Source organism: Wasmannia auropunctata, unplaced genomic scaffold (genome assembly GCF_000956235.1).
Source record: "Wasmannia auropunctata unplaced genomic scaffold, wasmannia.A_1.0 LD334508.1, whole genome shotgun sequence".
Classification (NCBI taxonomy): domain Eukaryota; kingdom Metazoa; phylum Arthropoda; class Insecta; order Hymenoptera; family Formicidae; genus Wasmannia; species Wasmannia auropunctata.
In genome coordinates, this window is record NW_012028382.1 from 331,839 (window position 1) to 354,988 (window position 23,150).

The following is a 23,150-nucleotide window of genomic DNA, read 5'->3' on the forward strand; positions in this document are numbered from 1 at the left end:
TTTTTCTTCTTCTTCCTCGTCTTATAAGTTCTCGGAATTTACTGTCACTGTAATAATATTTTCCGTCGGGTAGCACGAGCGGAAGCGCTTCTAAGATAACTAGACGACAAACAGAGGAGAGCAAACCCTAACGCGTACCCTATTACACCCTGTGTCTTAAATGCAAACATCGTTCATGAGAACCCTTTTAACTTCCTTCAACTTTTTTAGCCCCGTTCTAGTTAACAGGAACAACCCGCAGCTTGTTGAAAGCGGATCTTTGTAATATTCTTTTACAGCACCATAAAAATGGAAGCGATGAATAGAGGTTTAAAAAACGTTAGTTGTTACCATGCATAAATTGCGCGGCCTAACTCTGATATTTAATGTCATACATAAATCTATCGCGATGCTAGATAAAAGCTAAACATCAGCATAATAGAGAATGCCATTGTTACAATGTACGATTATTCTGACAAATCTGTGTTGGATTACCTGTAACGACTGTGCGTCAGACATTTGCACATTTCATCTTCACAGATAATTACGTATGACAATGGTGAGCAGGCGCTCTGTTGAATTAGCAAACAATACCAGCTATTTTGTTCTACTAATTTGTTACACGACGCATAGAACGACACAATCTTACGAGAGTGTGATCTCTCAATTTTTCTAGGTTTACTTCATGCTGGTTTTATTTAATGATTTTTATTTAAAGTTAAAAAGATTTGTTCTCCTCTGAGACTAACAGAGCGTTTTATACTAATTCGATATTCGGGATAAATAAATGCCGACGAAGTTTTCTCAATAATTTTGCATAATTTTATTGACTCGTTATCAAACGCAGTGCACTCTCGCACCGTATACTGCATTTTTTTTTAATCCTTTGGCTTAAATACGTAGCTTATATATAGAGACTAATATAATTTTTTTTTGCTGCACCTAAATCGGAGATATGTTAAACGCAGGTACGGGGCGGTGAACATTACAAAGGGACATTAAACACATGAGTGCGCGCGCAAGTACGTTGTACTTGGTACGAAATTACGTAAAGCGCGCTCTCTTTTTATATCGCTGTTTGTACTTCAATAAAAAAATTCAGGACAATTTCTCAGACCGCGTGTCCTTCATATATAATGGTTTTCTTTTATGCAATAAGTAATTGCGATCGATTGCTTGTATGTGTATGTATGCGTGTGTGTGTGCGATGGAGTTTATCAATTGATTTATTAACATACGTGTAATATAATATTAAGAAACTTTTTAGACATTAATTAACATTAGGTAAAGCGTTACTGTTTATCAACGGTATTAAAGTGATTCTCGATATAATTGAAACTACCTACACATACATATATGCAGGTTATCTTTTTTTTTTACGATTTATCAAGTCAGATATATTAAAAAAAATATTTTTAATTTATACAATTCGGGATTGTTTTGCGTGACGATTTTAAGTACAAATTGTATCGACAAAACGAACGTTATTTTTTTTTTACCTGGATAGAGGCGAATTTCGTGTGGAAAATATCTCGCATTGGAAATCGTTCGCTGCAACGACTAATCGAATATCGCGAGAGAGGTACGTCTTAAGAAATGTAGCCGCGATGAATCGGACGAAGACCCGATCGAACGATCGCGATGGCGATCAAACGATGATATAATTCATGGCGTGCGATCGTAATCGGATTTCGTCGTTCGTTCGTACTTTCGTTTCTCCGTCGAGAGGCTCCCGGAACGGAGGGGTCCAGAGTCCTCCTTTTATCGAATTTCGCCGCAAGTCTACATCTGCTAGCCTACGATCTTCAATGCTTACAGCATCCTCGACAGGACCAGAAGCGCCATCGATGCGCCCAGAGTCATCATCACCGCGGGTGTCATCGCGGACGCGCCCGAGAGATTGAGCTTGCTCCTCAGGTCATTCGGCACGTCCACGTACACCTTGTCGATGTCCACTTCTTTGATCAGCTTCGAAAGTTTCGCGGGATCGACGGAATCGCCCTCCGCTGACCAGATCGTCAGAGTCGCATTCTTCGTGTTCTTCAATAACGCCTTCATGGCATCGATATCGTTTACCGCGAGTCCAGCTCGTACGGGATAAGTTACCGGCTGGGTGACACGACTCTCGGCAACAGTGTCGACCATCTTCTTGAGCTGCTCCGCGCTGTATCGACCCTTGGTGATGTTGAACTCCTTTCCGTACCTAAAATATTGACAGGTTGCTGAATTTTTGCCACACATTATGCGACGAAAATTAAAATTAGCTCCTGATTGCTTTATTAGTATAACGAGGAGAAATTCTTTCGCAAATGCGCTGAATATCTATGCATATTATTGTGTTTAAAAAGTATCAAATTTGATTAGAACCTTATGGATGCAAATAGTAATTATTTTCTTATGAGTGCAAATAGTATAATTATAATAGTAAATAGCAGTAATTATTTTCTGTTCAATTTAAAGATTTTTTTTATATTATTCAGCCTATTAAGCTTTCAATGTTCTCGGTATAATATATGTCAATATAATACACGTCTACTATTGACGTGCATCCAATACATATTTCATTGGTGCGCTAAGTTGAATTATCTCTCCTCTCTCTCTCTCTCTCTCTCTCTCTCTCTCTCAGGGATTTATATTTATAACCCCTTTTTTTATAAGAGATCTTGTCCCGTGAGGGTCACAATATATGTTTCTTTGCTTATACGGCTGATTAATTACAAGGTTGCATATTAGAAACTGCGGTTACTCTTATCACTATGCACGTAGATAGTTGTTTACCTGGTTGTCCAACCAATAGAGAGGATAGCGTCTGGTATGATATCATTAGCTTCTTTTATGAATTCTTTCCCGACAAGCGGAAGAGTAGCGTTGACTGGCCCAGAAAGAATGTCCGCATTGAGGAAAACTGGACGCTTCAACTGAACAAACAAATATTTTTTTATTTATTGCACTTCGATTGTATTCTACATAATCTAGTGGTACATTTATGTGTATACGCACGATCGGTTGCCACTTTTTAAGAATGGACTTGCTGTTGTTGAAAGCGTCATTTGTCTTGAAATCCAGCTTGATGCCCTTGCTGCCGTTAGTGTTGGTTATATTGAGGAACTCCTCGAGCGACAGATCGCTCTCCGTGTTCGGTGGATGCGCCATTATCGGGATTTCGCTGGTATTGTTGGTATTGTTAAGTTTGCCCATCACGACATCGGCCTCCAGCATCATGACATCCCCTTTAAAAAGGAAAGTCGGTTGTCTGCGGGTACGTGTGCTTATGCGTGCGCGCGAGAGAGAGAGAGAGAGAGAGAGAGAGAGAGGTGTGTGTGTGTGTGTGTGTGTGTGTGTGTGTGTGTGTGTGTGTGTGTGTGTGTGCGGCAGCAGCCGCTGTTGAGACGACCGGTTGGGCGGGAGGGTTCCGGGTATGTGCATACACGTGTGGCGAATATCGATCACGCCTAAAGAGGCTGGAAGACTGCCGGATCCACACACATCCACCAGTGTTAACGCTCGAACGACCGAAAATTCTGGCTTTTCCGAGGCCGAAAGCGACGGCGACAGACTCAGCGTCGCTTCAGAGGACCCGTGTGCACGAAGGGACGTACGATTTTTGCAGTTTTTACGAAACCCGTTCTTTTTTTGCAGCTATTAAAGAGACCGTCGCGCTTTGAGGAAGATTCGCCGAGGGATTACGAACGGGGGAGGATAAATGTTCTTCTGACATAGTAAAAAGATAGTGGAAGATTTTATTAGAAACGTGCAATGGGCGTACGATCAACGCGATGGATTTAGCGGATTTGATACGATTTTCATCGTTGAGTGACGTACTCAGGCGCGGAATTGAACAACGAAGGTCGTCTTTTCATCGGCTAACGACTACCTTGACGTCTCATTAAGATTCAGCGGGGGCGCGGATACGCCTTACGAAAACTCTCGCGTCAGACGTGACTGCGTACAAATGACTTATCTATGAGGATCCAGTCGTACACACACACACACACACACACACACACACATAAAGATAAAGAAAATTTAAATTCGAGAGTTTTTTTTTCTTTCCAAGCGCGAAGTCGAAAGAAGCTCCTCTAAGTCCGTATTTGACGCGTTACCGCATCCGTCCGGAATCGTGATACGAAACGCGCGCATGTGTGTGTGTCAGACAGGAAAGATGTCTCGAAAAACGTCGAGATTAATCTTGACGCGACTTATATTTTATACACGCGCTTCGTGAAAGCTCCGTGAAAGAAATCTCGGGGGATGCAGACACCGCGCGGCGTTGAGAAGCCTCTTTCCCTCGCTGTCGATATTTCTGGAAGCACACTTTTCAAGGACATGCCGCTATTATTTAAAGCGCGCCGATGTAAAAATACGTGTCATCGTATGCGGGTTGTGCACACAAAGGCGCGCACAATCGGACGATATTGATATATGGGAATATCCATGAGAGAGTGACAAACGCAAAAAGCGCTTGGCATTGAAGGCCGGGGGGCCGTGCGTATATGTTAGCGAAATGCCACGTAGTTCATTAACTAATAATACGTTGACGGTCGATGGAAGTCGCGAACTTGCGGCAAATTAGCGTCCTTCTATCAAAACGCGACATTTTCGAAGTTATCTTTTCCGACAGGTACGAGTTCTCAGCATTAAGTATTTACCACGAATTGTTGCCCGTCGTTTGCAAATAGTTTCGCGATGACGCGTCAGATGGATATCTAAATTGCTGCATCATATTACTGCGTCTTCAGCGGTTGTTTTTCCTTCGGATATCGCTAGAGTATCATTGCCCGTCGCTGATCATTTAGAGAGTCTTATCATATAATTATTATATTTTGCAATTTTATTGATGTTAGATAGCGTTAATGTTAATATTAACTCTCGAGCGTCTCGTGTGTCGAAAGCAAATTTCGTTGCAGTAATGCCTATGAAATTATTTCTCGAATGTCGATCTTTTTTTTTGTGTCGTTTTGCATTTAACATGAGATTGCTTTATTCGAGAACTCCCAGGTTACAAGATTTCGTCGACCGAGCGGAAAATTGAATAAAAAGCGACCAGAAAATAACGCATGTCACCCGCGGGACCGTTCCGTGATTAATAATATACATGTTCATTCTCGATATGCAACGAACCGTATTCAGCTATCGGATTGAAACGTAACTTGATTTGAAGCCAGCCTGATTTAAAGCCAGTATTTTAATAATGCCTATTAGCATTCTCAAATCAAAAATTTCTTTTTCGCCAATTCTATCTCGAAAACAATTCCAGGGATATTTACCAAAAAGCCAAATATCAAACGTCAAATATCTCTTCATGGTGATACCGACGTTTCCCGGTAATGTCGGCGGTATTTGAACACGCGAGAGAGTAACCAGAGCAGCGTTCGTCTGTCTCCCTATCTCTCGAGTGCAATAAGCGAAGAACGAAGGAAAGTCCGGGGTCGCGCTTCGTCGATTGCAGTGCCCATCGACCTACCTGACGAGAGTGCCTTCTCCAATTTCGCCTGGCTGTTGACAGCATGCGCCCAGACGATCTTCGTGAGATTGCCTTTGACATTCGGAAAGAAGTCGCTTGGAGAGCATATGCGCGTGCAGTTGGTCTTGCACATGGCAGCCTCTGAAACATAAGAAAGCCCCCTTGGTCATTATTATCAGGATCATTATTATCATGCGTTTTCGCATTCACCGCGATACACGGACTTGACCTTCCCCATCGGTATTCTCGGGACCCCGCCCCGACCCATGACCCCAATATTCGACTCGATGTGGCTCGCTCCATAATTGAGCGAGGACTCGAGAATTCCTCGCGCGGCGCGGCGACCGTCGACGACCGAGAACCTCCGTCTCCCCCGCTCTCCTCCTATTGTGCCGTTCGATCGATAATCACGTTCATTTGTCACGTTCGTTATGAGGGGCTTCCAACCGCCGTCCCCAGCAGCCAGCTGCGCATTTCGCGATCAGTGAGAACGAACGACCGCGTGAATCCGGGGGTCATCTCGCTGAGCGATACATCGCTTCTCACGATGGCACGGATTTCTTTTGTTTTTCTTTTTTATTTTATTTTATTTTATTCTCTGCGCTGATTTTCTCGACAGCATGGATACGAATAGAAGGGTGTTATGCATATACGAAGCCGTGATCGTACATACACAGTCGGGATGAATTAATAACGGGATTGCGTCGATTTACATCGTCGCGCGTTCGTGGAAAATTCCAACGGCTCACTCTTTCCCCGGTGGATTAGATCATTTCCGGTATATCTCAGGGGCCATGTGGCGAGCAAACTTCGCGCCCGTCGAGTGATCCCTCCGAGCAGATTGCGAGGGCAGATTGGTCCTCCCGCCGAGCCCTTTTGACAACATCTTTTTTATGAACGGCTAACAACCGATTTGCGTCATAGCTGGCCGAGATCCGTTAAAAAAACGATCGCTTTTATTTTTTTAATTTTGCGAGAAATCTCGCAGAAAAATAGGAGAATTCTCTTTTGCAGCAAAACAACAAATATTAAATTATTACCTTTTCTAAATATAATGATTAAAAGTTTCTTTCTGTTTTCCTCAAGAAAGAGAACTGTGACAAAAACTTTATAGACATGTTACACTCGGGAACAATGCGGGCGTGTCATTTAAAGTCTAATACCGATATCGACCATAATAAGAATGTTTCCAGCGGCTAATCAGCTTAAAATCGAAAGACATTGCTTGTTCCTCGTCTACCATCAGCTTGTAACTGGAGCGCAAAAAACTTCGCGGTGAACCTCTTTTTCTACATAGCCCGCAGGCTGGCGTGATTAAATTACTATGCTCGTTAAGTTGCTCGGAATTTATTTTCTGCAGATTTCTCTGTAAAAAAGAAACAATCTCGCGAAAAATCGATAACTAGCCACGTAGCCGCGCCAATGATTCCGGCTGACTCGTTTCCGGTCCAGCGATCACGGGGTGAAACCCAGACTCACGCTGAGCAATAGAGAAACGCTGAGCCGATCTTTTTTTTTTCTAAGGATTAAGGATTACCAGCCTCTTGCCCGTATTATTTCCACTGCACTTTGTTTAACTAATAATCGTCGCTATCTGAACATTAATATTCTAGGATTGTGTATCCTCTCTTTTTACAAAAACTTTAAATCTTTTTATGAAATTCACGCTGCGACGAGCAAGAAGGACATCGAACACGAGACACATGCAGGGACATCGTTATTGGAAAATATTTGTATTATTTATGGGAGATCGAGAGAAGAATACGTCATTACATAACAATAATTTACTCATGGAAGAAACTGTTGTAAACGAATTGCATTTGCTACCGTAACAAAGTTGGCAGCCACTCCCGGATTAATGTAATAACATTTCTACGGAGTGCCTCTCATTAGATATATGATACCGAGGGAATGACTCAGCAAATAGTACTTGAATTGGTCATGCGATGTTATGTTTATTCCGATCCTCGTCACCTATGGTGTTTCATTTAGAGAGCAAGTTCTCGAATATCTTCTTTCCTAGACATCTCCGCGCGAATCGCTCGAGAGACATTACTGTTTATACGGTTCTGCGCACTTTGTCCGAAAATCTAAGCTACCCGCTGCTACGTTCTGGTAGGCGCATATCGCCGCTACAATGTCTTCGAAACGGCCGTTTCCGGTCCGGCGATCTCGCACAGAGACCATACTGTGCTCAAACCGGTCCGACCACGGGGGAAAATCTCGAGAGCGGGCCTTCTTTTTTGTTACGCGTACGTCGAGGTCCGCTCGCGCGACCGAGCGCTATGAGATCGAGGCAATTGAACTGACCTCGACCGAGCTTAGGCCAAACTAATCGGTTGGACAATTGGCCGTCTGTTCCTTCGAGGTGCAACGTTTCCCAACAATGCGACACGTCACATTGCACCGCGTTTTTCCGGGAATTTTATCGTCGCGTCTGGAAATTTCTCCGTATCTCGGAAGAGATATTCCTGTACGTGACAAAAATAAACATTTGTTTTGATATCACAGTTTGATATCGGCTCGATATACATCAGATACTATAAATATCTCGAGCAGAAGTTTCCACAATTTTTAGTATTTTTAGCATTGATAATCTGTCCTACCTCTTCACTGATTTTCAAGATTTTAACGTGCGTACGGCATAAGTAAGAAATCTAATTTGAATACAAAAAATTAGCATTAAATTAAATTCCACTTAAATCTACGATTATTTCATAATGTTTTGTGAATTGCACAATCTGTTATTTATCTTTCGACTTTATTACAACTTTATCGACACATGTCAAACGTAAAACTGTCAAGCTGTCAGATCAAGCTGCTTTTCTCGAATAACCAATCATGTTATGCGATGCATACGCCTTGAACAGCATACGCCCAAACTGTTGCGACTTTACGTATTAGGGCATTTGCGGCACGGTCAAGCGAAAGGTCTTCATTGATCGGAAAGTGCCCAACTTCTTAAATGACGCCATAATATATACATGATGGTAACAATCGTGACATTTTCGCTATTTACCCAACTATTTATACGCGACGCTACAATAAAGCTCCTTATAAGTGGAAATATCCATCATACGATTTATAAAATAAAACGAATCAATTAAAATTGAAAATAGAAATTCTGATTGATTGACAATTGATTTTAATTTTGAGGCTGAATTTTTTAAGGCGACTAGTAATATATTTATACATAATATATATGTACAAAAAAATTAGAAAGGAAGAACGATATGCATCGAGAAATTCAATCGAGAAAAAAAAACGTTTATAATACGTAATGTAATATAGTGTATCCTCTCTCTCTCTCTCTCTCTCTCTTCTATCTATGTGTCGGAAAACTATATAGAAAATAAAATGATTATAAAATGTTTCCTGTCTGTCTCACGTGGAATTTCGCCTTGGCGACTTTTGATATTTCCAAAGCGAGCGTCAAGCCTTATCGTGGTTCTGTTCGTCGGAGAATGTCATGAACGATGTATCGGCTGCCCTTCAACTGCGCAACATTTCGAGCGCGGTTTTATCGCGGTCTGTATTTTCTTAGCTTGTACATCGATGCGACGTATCACGGGGATATGACGAGGATGCAACGGGGATATCGAGCCGGGGCTTCCAGCCCCGCGAGCAAGCGTCGCCGTCTCTTGCGATACAAAAGAATCCGATGCCCCTCGTAGGCTGATAGAAGCATCTTTCACGCGTCACTGCGCTCCACAGAATTTGCAAATAGCCGCGACTACCGCCGATCTCTCTTCCGCTTAGAACGCGCTTTCGATGGCTCGCTCGAATCGTCTCGCTGGCGAGGCGGATCCCGGAGCGCGTTTTCGCCTTAGTCAGCCGGCTAACAAAGCGTGACTTATGGCCGCGTCTGTTACCGTGGAACTTAAGTCTCGATTAAGGTGAGAATCGAGAACCGAAAGTCGAGAACCGGTCGAGAACAGCAGTTTGGAACTTCGAACAAAGTTTGATATCTCGGATTTGCGTAACGGAATCTCTCACTAGTTAATCCAAGCTCTACACAGGCATGCAGATTGAGTCAGAGATTATTTGCAACTTTTATAGGGATCAGGAGGAACTTTTTTTTACCAGGAAAACCGATATTTCTAATCTTTGTACGGAAAAAAAGTCGTATAGCTTTTTAATTCATTCTAAGTATCCTTCGAAATCGATATTTCTAAATTCTCGATTTTAAATAATTGTTGATGTAACAGCAATATAATTTATGATTCGATATTCGACTATCTTTAATTTCAGGTGGATCATTACGAATTGTAACGATTAACGATTCCGTGGCCGCAAACTGTGCGAATCGAAGTGTGATTTATGCGCGTCATGAGGCCATGATAATATGTAATATTGACAGATTGGCTGGCGATAAACAAATAATAGCTCATGAGCCACCTGCCGCACTTGTTTCGAGCTGTTTAAACTTAAACTGGCGATTGTATCTCACATACTTTTAGGTAAAGTATGATCGTGCCTCTCTAAGTTGATTATTCCGACGTTTACCGAACTCTCGCGTAAGATCCTGGTAGTGTCAGAAGTGGCGCTTTGGCAATAGCATCAGCAAACGTCGAATGTTCATGCGCCGCAGCGAGGAATGGCTCCGATGGGATGGACCGTTTTACGGATTTACGCAACGAAATGTATGTTCGATACTGTTGCCGAGTAACACGGCACAATGTTAATTTAACTTGCAAATAGATTGCGATTGATTTTCGGAGGGCGTACGCCGTTCCCGTGTCAACACGCCTGTATTATATTATCAATATAATACAAGACCGAGACATGAAGCCCTTGATAAAGACAAACCTCGCATTAAATTAAGAAACTTTCGTCGTGGATTTCGTCGGGCATAAAAGTTTGACAAAGTTTTAGAATTCGACCTCTGCTTACACGTGTAGGATATCGATATCGCGTTTGACGCTAAATTTCACTTGAAACTCGTTCCAACAAACCGATTAATTATGAAAGGTATGGCTACCTGACCAACTCAGACGTCACACACGCATAATAATAAATTCAGGTGATTATTTTTCGATTACGACTGGATAGAAGCAGTACGGATTATTTACAATTTACATGATTTACTTAAGCGTACAAAAAATAGAGAAAGAAGTATGATTATTGAACAAGTAGATGTTCTCGTTTCGTCGTTTTATAATTGTGCTTAAATTTGATGCTTGCGTGACAAAAGGAAGCATTAAAAAAATTTTTCTATTTCTCTATAAATAAATTAGAATTTTTTCGTTCAACGGGCTAACAGGCCGTATCGGTTCTCACGCGATTTTTCTCCGATCTCAATCGTTTTACGCTCGAGCGTAGATCACGATTCACATAATCGATTCGCTAGCGTTGTTGCGCTCCCGTTGCCGAAGTCAACGACCGCATTTACGAAGTCGGAGAATTTCCAATCTATATCTCTCAGTCGAATTCACGTCGGCTCGGACACGCTCGCCAGACACGGGGAGAAGTGCGAGCGTACCACACTTGCACCCCGCAGCATGCAACCGAACGGACGAGTGCTCTGCTCCGCTTATCGTGAATAAACACGCTTTTATCAGAGCACATTTTTTTTCCATCTCGTGTAAACCGTATTATTACGAGCGGATTCCAACGCAGGACGCGTGGAACTCGCTTCAAACGCGGCGACATCGTGATGATGACTCACAATCATTTCCTTCGCTTCAGATAAGAACGTAATTCTATCTCCGCGATGTCTCCGCATACAAAATCTCCTTTATCGGAAACGATAATAAAACCGGTGGACCGGTAAATATGTACATTATGACACACGGTCATGTGGTACGCTGAAGTGATTCTGCTCTGTTTCGGATAAGTATTCCTCGATAATTGGTTCGCAAAGGGAGGAGAGTGCAGGCGTTTAAGCAGCGAGTCGCGAAATGTGTAGCTTCGCAATATGCTGAGTAATAACATCGCGATCCAATGGCTTGTTGTGTCTTTTTCCATCGTTCAGCAGCTTGATATAATTATTTACGACGAGTCATTGTACTTCCTTCCCTCCCAGTTTGTGCAATCGATGATCGAAGCGGTTTTGTTTTCTCGTCACTATTTAGTAAACATTGTTTTTGCTGTTACAGCGAAATATAACACGCGATCATTTAACGTTATCATTTCTATCGTTCATGTGTACCTGCGTGAATGAGTGTATGCCACGATGACTTGCAATACGTAATATATCATAATATTGTTCGCGAATTATTTATGCGCGATACTGAGACATTTACATACAACTACCGCGTGATTCAGGTTAGTAAGCGAGAATTGCGCACGAAACGAATATCTTTTTGACATTTTGAAATTGCGTGGATGTCATGTGCAATTCTCTTGAGTTGTAAGTTCCAAAAATATACGCTGAATCGTTAATAAACAACTAACTAATTGCCGCGCCTGGCTAATCGCTCTTACCCACATCGTTTACTTTTGTAATGAGAACCACTTACATCACGAGAATTTTTAGCTTTCCTACGCTAATTATTTGAGCGTGTCATGCAGCCGTTTTCATCTTTATTGATATCCTCCTCGCGAAAGAAGTACACCCATTCTTCGATTTCAGAGAAAGAACGTCCTATCCTTACACGGTTACTTACGTCTTTCATTGTTGAATCGTTACGAAAATCGAGTCTACGATCGAAATTTCAACGAAAAGGAGTTATATCGGCCTCGTTATTTTTATATCTTCCGCCCTGTGCGCTTACAACATAAACTGCGGGCGTGGACAGGCAAAGGTGCGCTAAAAACAGTTTATTTTCGTACTATTTTTGCGCGGTATGTAAGTTACATGCCACCATCGCCATGGTCACGACGTTAATCTATTTTTGCGGACGCTTTATAAGCAACAGCCGTGCTAGCGTACGGATCGTAGTTACGCCTTTGATAGTACCAATTGCCCGTTCTTCTGCAGGCAACACGACGAAAAAATGCATTCGAAAAATATTTGTTCTCACTTGAACAGAAAACGATTGCGTAATTGTCTCGTTGAGAGGGATTTGCTTTCGATTACGAATCGGTTTGCACTGTTCGCGCATCAGTAACGAGAGACATGTATTTTTTTCCACGTTGAACGCGAAGAAGTTGGAAAAAATGTACGATAGGTCTTATGACCTACTTACGTATACAGGGGAGGAGGAAGGAGGAAGAAGCCGACGGAAGGAAGCGACGTGCGCGGTCGTGCACGGCAAATATTGCCTCTATGTGTGTGTCCCGGGGATTAATTGTGCCTCCGTCGCGCAATCGAGCGGCGGCTAAAATTAAGGGCTAATTTAATGTAAGACGTTAAAGGCCTGGTGGAGCATGCGAACGTATATACGTCGAACCGATGTGCGTCACCGTGAGATTATTATTAGCGATCGATTGGGGGGACGGATCGAGATGAGAAGAGGATATATTATATGTCATCGTTCTCCGAAATCCTACTACCCTCCAACTATACCCTCTCAGTTTGGAGGGCTTAACGCGGCAGAGATTGAGTTTATTCTACGGGAAAGCCGCGGTTGCGGTACAACCGACGGAGGTGTGGGCGAAAGAAAATTGAATTCACTATACAATCGGCGTTAACCGAAGTTGCTCCGAGCGCTCCTGAATCTCAGACCTCGTTACCATACTTCCGTAACGTCCGTCCCTCTCTCCGCTCCTCTCTAATTGGGGCATTGTGTGCCGCGAATTGATTCAAAACTGCGAAACTTTCTTATTCTACGTCGAAGAAATGACTTTCCGTCGACATTATTCATGTACTCGTCGCGACGTCGAAGACGTGCCGGGACATTTGAATCGACGTGATCTATAAAAAGCCTCGGTCGTAAAGTCACGATCCGCCGAGCAGCTCGCTCGTCCAGGTCGGCGACGGTCTATCGTAGATTTCATTGTCTCGTCGCGGGATAAATTTTTTCGACCCTCATCTGATTTCCATTCGCGCAATCGAGCGGCGGCTAAACCGAACAGGGAATTCCGAACGCGAGACTTACGTCGCTAAGCCGCGGCTTTGAAAACTCCATCCGCTCCGTGCGCTCGATGTAAACTTTTCTCACACGACTTCATCGGAGAAGCTCTTTTCCTCCCGATGGACGTGGCGAGGAGAAGAGTGCAGGCGCGACAAAAAAAGAAAATCGATACGTCTATTAGAGGAGCGTTTGGGTTTTTCGATGCACGAAGCGCGAGCGAGGCCACACGTTTTACGACGCCGCGCGGTCGAAAGAAAGATACGCCAGATCTCGATTTCACGATCTGCTAAGTGTCAGTGCTCGTAACCGTCGTGCAGGATGCGGCTTTAAAATAGGATCGATACACAACGTCCGGTTTTGCGGAGCAGCTCCGTTCGCGAACTGCTTGCCAACGGCCAAAGACCATTCTCACACGGTGATTTATGTTCTCTCGTAAGCCTGAACGTAACGGCTGTTATGTTCGCACATCAGCGAACTGTCAACAAACTAGGTTTGCGCCACGTATGCTGTCGCTCGAGGCCAAACGAGCAGTTTCTAATATTCTTACATGACAGTATTCACTTCAACAATATTTCTTTATTGTCGGAGTAACGTACGAGATGTTTTTTTTTTCGGATTAATAAGCGGAGCACTGGCTTTAATAATATATTATCGCGAGCTGTTTCTCGATTCTTAACGCGTAAAATAACATGAATTGCAAATCGTTCACTAATAATTGACTTCAAGAAACCGTAATAAAAATGACCATTCAACCATGTACAGCTCGATCAGCACAAATTTGTCATTTATTTTTGGTGAACAATGCAAAATGAAACATAACGTTTGCCCCAGTTAGTCGCAGAAACGTATATCTTTCGAATGATACCCCAGTTTCTGTTCTACACGTATACGATAGAACAGCTGCGGTTACATTAAACTTACGGATCACCGCCAGCAGTACAATAGTCACGATCGTGGTATTCGCCATGGTCCCTCGGCGTCGAAAATCTCGATTGGGGTGGCCGACAAAAGAAGGGACGGGCAGGCGCGACAAGAGCAGAAGCAGCGACGGTTTCAGACGGAGAGAAAGACACACAGCCCGGAGTGCGCTCCCCACGGCTCTCGACTAGACACCCGGTCAACTCGGCAGCCTCGAAACGACTGACTGTCTCCACGGGAGCGGAGCGGAGCCGTCGGCCGATCGTCGAAATCCGCGGGCGCACGTAATGGCACGTACAGACCGTCGGTCATATTTCGCGGCGCCGCAACGCCGCGCCGGTACACACGTGCTCTCCTGCCGCCGCGTCTCCGGGGGGTGGGGAGGGTGGCGAGGGAGGGGCGCCCCCCGTCCGGAAGCGCGAATCGCAAAACGCTGACGGGGGACGAAGCGAATCGACGACAGGGGCGAGTGTATAACGCGGGCAGCGGAAGGGCGATGCATAGCCGATTCGAGACGCCAAGGGTTACGAAGAATCCGTCGTCTCGAATGCGGCCTCTTATCGCGGCCTCGGCGCCGCGCGGGATTTCCGCGTGGGACGTTCACGTTGGATCATCGACGTCGTCTATCGTACTTGCGCGATCGGAAAAGGGAGAGCCGGGAGGGGGACGTACGTGCCATTGCGGAAATATCGGGCCTCCGGACAGGTAGACCGCTTGTCACGCAGAGAGACAGAATATCTGCATCCGAAGGTTGCACGGAAACGCTTTCAGTGTGTAACCGAAGAAAAAGAGATCCGGTTTTTTATCCGGCACCCTTTCGCCGCCCGTTGAACTGTACGTTGAAGGGGTAACGGCTTTATCCTACCCCATACGAACGGGGGTAGAAAATCATGCGAATAATGTAGCACAGATACGACAAATTGTGCAATAGAAACGAAAATAAAAGCTATAAAAAAAGTCACCTGTGTGATTATAATCTATAAAGTCTTGTTGTACGTAATGCATAAAGCACATTCTGAAACACCCTTTAATGTACAATAACATGGCGCAATCTAAAGTAAATAACCGTGTGACTATTTTATTTGCGATTTTGTTGCTGTTACAAGGTTGCTGCGCGACATTTCCACCCTCTAGCTTCGTATATAAATGGGGAAATTTGTGTGGCGACCTTTGAAAACACAAGAAATTGATCAAACAATAAAAGCTTTAATCAGTCGCCTAGTCTAGTGATAAGGGTACGATGTTTTATCAAGATCGCATTCAATTAATTCTGCGGTGCATTAAAGGTAACACCCGTATATAAGCGACTTAATCGATTGAAACGGTGTTGATGGGGTTTCTAACAGGACCAACAGTTTGTGCGTCATAAGCACAATGAGTTCACGTTGTTATCGCGTGTTGTTTTACGCCGTGTAACTCGCCGTGGCTGCGGCCAACATGTGTTCGGTACAGGATCCCCAAACGAGCCGTAAATTCAACGACCGGGGGTCCTTGCCGCGTGGCGTGGTGGGGTGAAACATCTGCCGAGGGTTCACGATTGAAGGGCGTTTCTATAAACACCAATCTTGTAAAACTTCTATGATTCATGGATCTCACCGTTCTATTTTTCTTTTTACGACAAGAAACTTCTTCGACCAAATGTACCTTAGTTGAAACAAAAAGAGATCACACATAGTCGAAGAGGACGTTCAACATTTTCGCTCACATACACACGTCGATCGTAGTGGGAACAATTCCATTTACAAAAAATTCTTTATTTTGCGAAAAAGGAAAGTCTATTTTTTTTTATGTTACTAAAACTGCGTTCGAGAAGCGTTCAGCGGGTTGCTATCAGCAATGTTGCACCATTTTTTGACCTTGTCTTACGTCTAATTAACGATAAAGTAATAACATAATAGCTCTGATAGCGCGCTTCCCAAACGCAGCCTAAGATAAGCATATACTTATTTTCTACGTTCTACTTCTATATTTCTACACGTCTATATTGTCACAATTGTTTTAATCTTTTATGTAGGCTAGCATATTTCGACGAATTCGTAGCATTACGCATAAAGGAACGATTCGTAATCGAGAAGATGTTATTCTGCAAATTGCTCTTGTTGGCACAAAAGATTATAAATTCCTTACGATCAGCGGAATTCTGAGAAATCAGGTAGATGTGCAAGCATATCATCTTTCCTAGGCGTGACTAGATTAAACACTTTTTTGACATCAAGTCGTCAAATTGTTACTCATAACATTATCTTGAATCATCCTGCAGTTGTATCATATGACAAGACTGTGCGATATGTCAGACGTATTATAATATTTTGTGGAAAAAATAACGGGTTTCATTGTCTCGCCGTGCTGACAAAAACAATTTACAGGATGATGAAGGTTAGAGTGTTTTACCGAATTCATGATTAATTACTCCCTGTATACGGTGTCCAGCACGCGATTCATGATTGCTTAATTACCTACTACATATATTAAATGTTCCAATGAATCGACGATGTATCTCGTTTAGAAAGAAGCCGTAATAATTGTTCGCGGTTGCAGTAACGGAAATACAGTCATAATTATACTTCTGCGATGAGATAAAAGTCAGACCCTTTGATATACATACAATTTTAATTTAAATACAATTAATTAAATATCAAATATATTAATCGTGTGCATTCTACATATTGATGAATTTTCGGATCTCCACGATCTACGTTTAGCAATATTATTCATTTTTAGAATATATTCGTAATTAATCCAAGTCTCGGATATATCGCTGTCTTAACGCGATATCCGTTCTTGTAAGGGGCACAAACGCAATTATTGTCCACGTGTATAAGTTGGCACGACGGGTCAGGCGGTGTTAATGAGTTAATTAGTTTCACGATACGAGCGACACGCCATTTTTGCAGAAGGGCGACTTATTTATTTAACGCTGGAATTGCGGCCCTTTTGTGCCGTTTAGAAATGACGTCTTCTCGTTCCTCAGATAACTCTTCCCTTTATAGATCTCGTTACTACGTAGGTAATGTTTGCTCGAAGTTCGTGCGAGCGACATAACGAGCTAGTATATACGCGTCATTGATTACACTCTCGCTCCGTTCGATAGCGCACTCGCAACGGAGCGTTAATTTTTTGAACAAAAAGAGACTGAAGATACGCGATATTTTGCAATTCGTTTATACTTTGTTTTCTATATAGTCGAGAATACGCTCCTTTCTTTAATATTCACAACTATCAGCTTTAATCAGCTTGATATATCGTTATTTCAGTTACGAGAAAACATTCGATCTTTACTTAGGAAGTAGGTATTTCCAGCACTATTGCTGCACACTCTTAATCTTTACGACCGTCGCCATGTTGCGACAATTCAGATATGTCCGAGATCTTTCAATTATCTTTCATGTAGTAGTGTCTGGAGATCTCCCGTAGGCCATAAAAAACGTTCGGCTTACACAGAAAAATATAATCACGAGTCATTGACAAAACCTCGTAAATTTTATATTTGCTCAAAAGATTGTGAATATTCTCGATACGTATGCACTTTCCAAATTATTCAGGTCACTATCTTTCGACTTATGGCGCCGTGATAAGGTACAACAGAGATATGTACATTATTTCCGCAAAACAATATCGTAAATTCTATTTTCTCAAAAGATTGTTAATTTTGCCGATATGTATACATTTTTCCCAAATTTTTTTGGTCGCTATCTTTCGACTTATGGAGCCGTGATGAGGTACAGAGATATGAGTGTTTCCGCAAGACAATAGCGAACGCTAGCCTTTGTTGCTCGGAGACTAAAATTCTTTTTACCTCGTCGTTCCCGAGAAAACGAGAGCTCGCTGTGCATTCGCTTTAAAAAGAACGTTCTTCGCGTTCGGTCGCGGAGCAGGCAGACGTGACAATTAGACGTTCCAATTTTCGTCCGTACGCTAATCCCATCGCAGATTTCACTCACCGGTGAAGAAAAACAAAGAGCACGGGCAGAATTCAAGGGATGTACCGAGTCTACCGTTTGATATCCATTATCCATATAGCAGAAATATTCGAAATACATCACAGCGATATCCTTATAAAGATATCACTTATCCCAAATATTGCATATATCTCTATAGGGTATCCCTGCAATATATTTTGGACATTTCTGCTACGTGGGTAACCTCCGCTCATTCTTGAGTTATTCCCATTTTATGATTTCATGTGCGACAGATACAAATCAATTGAGTCGATTCGTGGAATTCCTACGGTAAGATGAACACGTCTGAAGAAATGAAGCATTTCCCGCGAATTTATCTTTCGATTCATCTCTCCGTGCGGCGGAACGTTTTAACGTTTGTCGCTAATTAACGCGCGTTACGTTAAATATTGCATCGCACGTCTTCAATTATGCAAATAATACGCTCTATCGTGATGCCGATAATGCGAAGCGATAGTCGTAAGATAGTATTTCAGCTCTTCAGACGTGCTGTTATTTTCATCGTTTTATCATGCGTGAATGCGAAGGATTATAGAAATTGTCGACGATCCCCCCGTCTTATGAAGTGACACATTCGAAAATGTTTTCCCCTTTCAATAATCCTCCGCATATCATTCGCATATCGGTCTGCCGCACTGCGCGCTATCTTGTTCATCTCCTAAAATTCCTCTCTACTTCGCGCGTCTCGCGCCGTCGTAACTCTCGGCTCTATTTGTTTGGCGGCTCGTTTGCGTATTCAACATTCAAAGTCAACAATTGCGTATGCATCGCTTTAAATACGTGATTCCAGCTCGCCCGGGTTATGCGCGCGTGTAGATTCGCGCGGTGGTAAGCGGCTTAAAGCTGCATCGCGAGAGGGGCGGGAAAAAAAAGAGAAAAAAGAAGAGACTAAATCTGCACGCCGCGAGAGTATTGCGATCTCTCGTGCATGCCGTGCCGCGCATACACGTTCCACCATCATCGCCTTTCCTTCACTCCGCTTTGTTTCACGCACGTGTGCGCATTTTGTCACGCGTCGGGAATTGAATATTGACGAAAGATGTTTCCCTATTGTCCTTTCCGTCCACACGTTTTTCACGCGCGGAAAGCTAGTAGGAACATTTATAAGGTGAGCCTGTCCGTACTTACTTGTGTAGCACTTGCTTCGTCTTAGGAACGTATCGTAAGTAAGAGATGCGCACAGGTAGCACTCCACCTGTGTATCTAGAAAAAGGGGTAAATTATAATTGCTATTAAAACTCGACCTCGATCTTTACATATAATCACTATATAACTAACAATGCGAACGAGTTATTTTAAAAAGGGGACAAAGGCGAGGGAGGTAAATCGATAATTGGTCTTCTGCGAAGGATAAAACTCCCACGCCTCTCGTCATTCCTTCCTCTTAAACGATAGGCAATTTTGTATAATTTATTTGTCGAGAAATTATGTAATACACTAATATATATGTATATATAAGATCTTGATTGTTGATTTTTGCTAATAAGATTCGTCAACAATTTTGGAGGAGGTAAAAAATATAATTGTACACGATATATTTTTATATCAAAGAGAGTGTGAATAAAAATATACGGAAAAAATGATTTTGCTGAAAGCAAAAAATTTTGATCTGAAAATAATTTTGTTAGACAATCAAAATATTTTTGTTGAAAACTCAAAAATGATAAGCATTACTGTAAAACTGTTTTGATATTCTAACAATCGTTTTGATATATAACAATCTAAATTGATATTCTAACAGTTTGATTTTCCAACAAAATTATTTTCAGATCTGTGTTCAGCAAAATTTTTAGATCTTCCAGTAAAATCGCGGTTTTTTCTATGTATGCAAATCGTAATTGAATAAAATAACAAACATCGGTAAATAAAATATTTACGTTTAACAATACAGTACTATTAATTTATAGACTATTATTTATTTATATATAAAGTTTTTTATGGATCTAAATTCTAAATTTATGTTTAATGATAATAAAGTCACATTAGGATTGGTACGAGTAACAACTGCCGCGACTCTCACGTCGGATACACAGGTGATGCTTAGCCTAAACATTGTTGGCATTTGTAAACGACTATTTTTTCTTTTTTTTATAAGTACAAACAAGACAACCTTTCAGGTATATCATAAATTTTTTCGTATAGCTTATCATGCGAGGCATTGTAGGAAGAACGATAATAATAATTTTTTAACCACGGTCATTCACGCTGCCCAATAGTAACTAATGATCTAAATTATATTTCTATACATAGATCTAAATTATAGGTCTAAATACGTTTTGGTAATTCGCCGGCCATTTAAAACTCAACCCCTGAACGATGTATTTTGTTATACTATTTTTTGTGTACGAAATTTAAATATAATATTATTATATATTTGAATGCGCAATTAAAACAATATTGTAAAAAGAGTAAAAGTTGGAGGTTATGCCACGTGTAAAAATCATTTTATGTTTGCATTTCGTAAACAAGCTTTGGCGTCGTTTCGGCGGTTGTCAACCGCACACAAATTAATAAATTCAGGAAAGCCTCTTTGGATGTGGCCCCTTGTAGAAGACGATGACATATTGGTAGTCACGAGTTTCGCGATGATCGATAGTAGACACACGATAATCCCCCACAAGTTCTTTATCACTCGATATTTCACTCGCAGTAGATTTGCTGTCGACGCGTTTGAATTTTTCTTTCGTAAATTCGTTAATCTACGCGATGAAAATTAATGTAATCTTACTTGCGCACTATGCGGCAGATCCACCAGTTCGATCCAAATTATGCAACTCATTGTTGCGAAAATTTAATGACGTTAGGCGCCGCGTAATGGCGTGCAAGTGTGGCGTGACAAATAAATCTCGTGTCTTTGATAAACTTTATACATTTGATAATTAGATATTAGGTATATTTTTTTATGTACATGCAGGTAATTTGTTGATAATAAATTTGCGTGGCTTTCACTTTTAAGAAAAATATCCTAAACTGTAATGATACGCTATCATCGTACGTCTGTAATGCAGTAGTTCACGTTAACAGTTGATGATACCGGCGACGTGTGAATCCAACCGTTACCTAAGAATGATAAAACATTTACGAGATGCGGCGGCCGCTGTTCGTGACGGGCGCGATAAATGCGTAAATATAGAATACATATAGAAACTTGAAAAGAAGTTTAAGAAAAAGAGTTGCTGATTTTACTTATAAAAAAAACATACTGTTTATTTTAGCTACTATATCTACTTTCACCGTGTAAAATGCAACGAATCGTATGAAATCAACGGTTTAACATTGGTAAAAATAATATAGACCTTTTTATTAAAATACAGTATAAAATTGCCCAATGGAATACGGCCAATGTATTTGCACATGAAACATACAATACACTTTTACATTCTATTGCACTTATCTAAAGTCACATTAGGATTGGTAACATCTGTCGCGACTTTTACAAGTCGGATACACAGGTAATGCTTAGCCTATAAGCATTATTGGCACTTGTAAATGGCTGTTTTTTTCTTTTTTTTTTTATAAACATAAACAAGATGATCCTCGAATATATCACAAATTTTGTCAAATAACTTATCGCGCGAGGCATTGTAGAAAGAGCGATAATAATAATTTTTTAACTACGGTCTACGCTGCCCAATAGTAACTAATAAAAAAAAATCGCTAACATAACATATTCGGTGGATCCTATTAATTCTACAGACGAGATAATCTTACATCTTTTGATTCCAACACATCTATGCTTCGAATGAGGAAACCGTAATATTATCTCGAAACTATATTGCACCACAACGTCTGAATATCTATCTGGAATCTAGATAGAAACCGCGTAACAATTAATATCAAGGCACATATCACCGATAGTCTGCGGCACAAGAATAGCGTATTATACACATTATACATACCTCCGATAATATACGTTATCGGAGATACATATTATACATTACATATATATTTTGTACATACCTAAATGTTTATATACCTAAATATTGACGTAATTCGTTGTGTAAATCGTGCGCCTATTAATATCTAAAAATCTAAATTTAATAGAGACACATCTCACATTTTATCTGTACTCAAACAAAAGATAAATTCGGATTCGGATCGCAGTGTCATACGTTGTCATTATAAAGCTTTTGTACCTTTTCTTTTATCTTTCCATTCATTTCCGTTCAATCATTAATTGTATATTTTGGCGCTTATAGTGTGAAATATGTAGCTTATAATTGTCTATAGACTAATTTGTCATTGTCTACAGTTTATTGTGATCGAGGCAATTTCAGTTTTAACATTTCAGTAAATTAATAGACTAGCTGAATCGATATCTACAATTTGATTTGTAATTTTTTTGATTGTTTTAATTATATGTATATGTGTAGTTCATTCACTGAGTCGAGAAAAGAAATTAACTAAGAGTAACTTTACTACACCGCGCGAATTTGTCAGTCTTAACAAACCAAACTGATATTTTATAAAAACATTAATATCATTCAATCCAGTAGCATTAGGAATGTAATGATGATCACGATTTATTATTCGCAGAACGAATAAGATCTTATCTTAAAAAAAAGTTAGTATTTCCGTCTTGCGAGGAAACATATGATTTATACGACACGTGATCTCTCTTATCGTTCCAAGAATTCTATGCAATTTTTATTCGCTTTGACATATCATGACAGAGACATATGTCTCAACAAAATTATATTTTAATTAAACAAAAACGTGATAATAAAAATTATATATCATTTGTACGTTCATTAGGAATTTATTATCATTGAGTTAGAAATATTTTGATTAAAGTTATATAATTTTTTATGTAACTTTTTGCCAAAACATAAAAAAATTGTTTGCAATAATCTGCAATAATTATTATTGTAT

The 23,150-nt window shown here is 41.1% G+C and overlaps 1 protein-coding gene across 2 annotated transcripts; it reads right to left on the reverse strand.

Moving 5' to 3' along the window:
- Positions 1 to 778: 778 nt before the first annotated feature.
- On the reverse strand, positions 779 to 21,073 carry LOC105458486 (protein FAM151B). Of its 2 annotated transcripts, XM_011703823.1 has the most exons (6): positions 21,007 to 21,073; positions 19,407 to 19,481; positions 5,444 to 5,584; positions 2,980 to 3,209; positions 2,758 to 2,897; positions 779 to 2,182 (listed from the first exon to the last, which is right to left on the reverse strand). In XM_011703823.1, the coding sequence occupies exons 3-6, from the start codon at positions 5,574 to 5,576 to the stop codon at positions 1,792 to 1,794; spliced, it is 894 nt and encodes a 297-aa protein (XP_011702125.1). In that variant the 5' UTR covers positions 5,577 to 5,584; positions 19,407 to 19,481; positions 21,007 to 21,073; the 3' UTR covers positions 779 to 1,791. The 2 variants fall into 2 exon arrangements, with proteins under 2 accessions (XP_011702125.1, XP_011702124.1); XM_011703822.1 differs by lacking the exons at positions 19,407 to 19,481; positions 21,007 to 21,073 and adding an exon at positions 14,323 to 14,617.
- Positions 21,074 to 23,150: the final 2,077 nt, after the last annotated feature.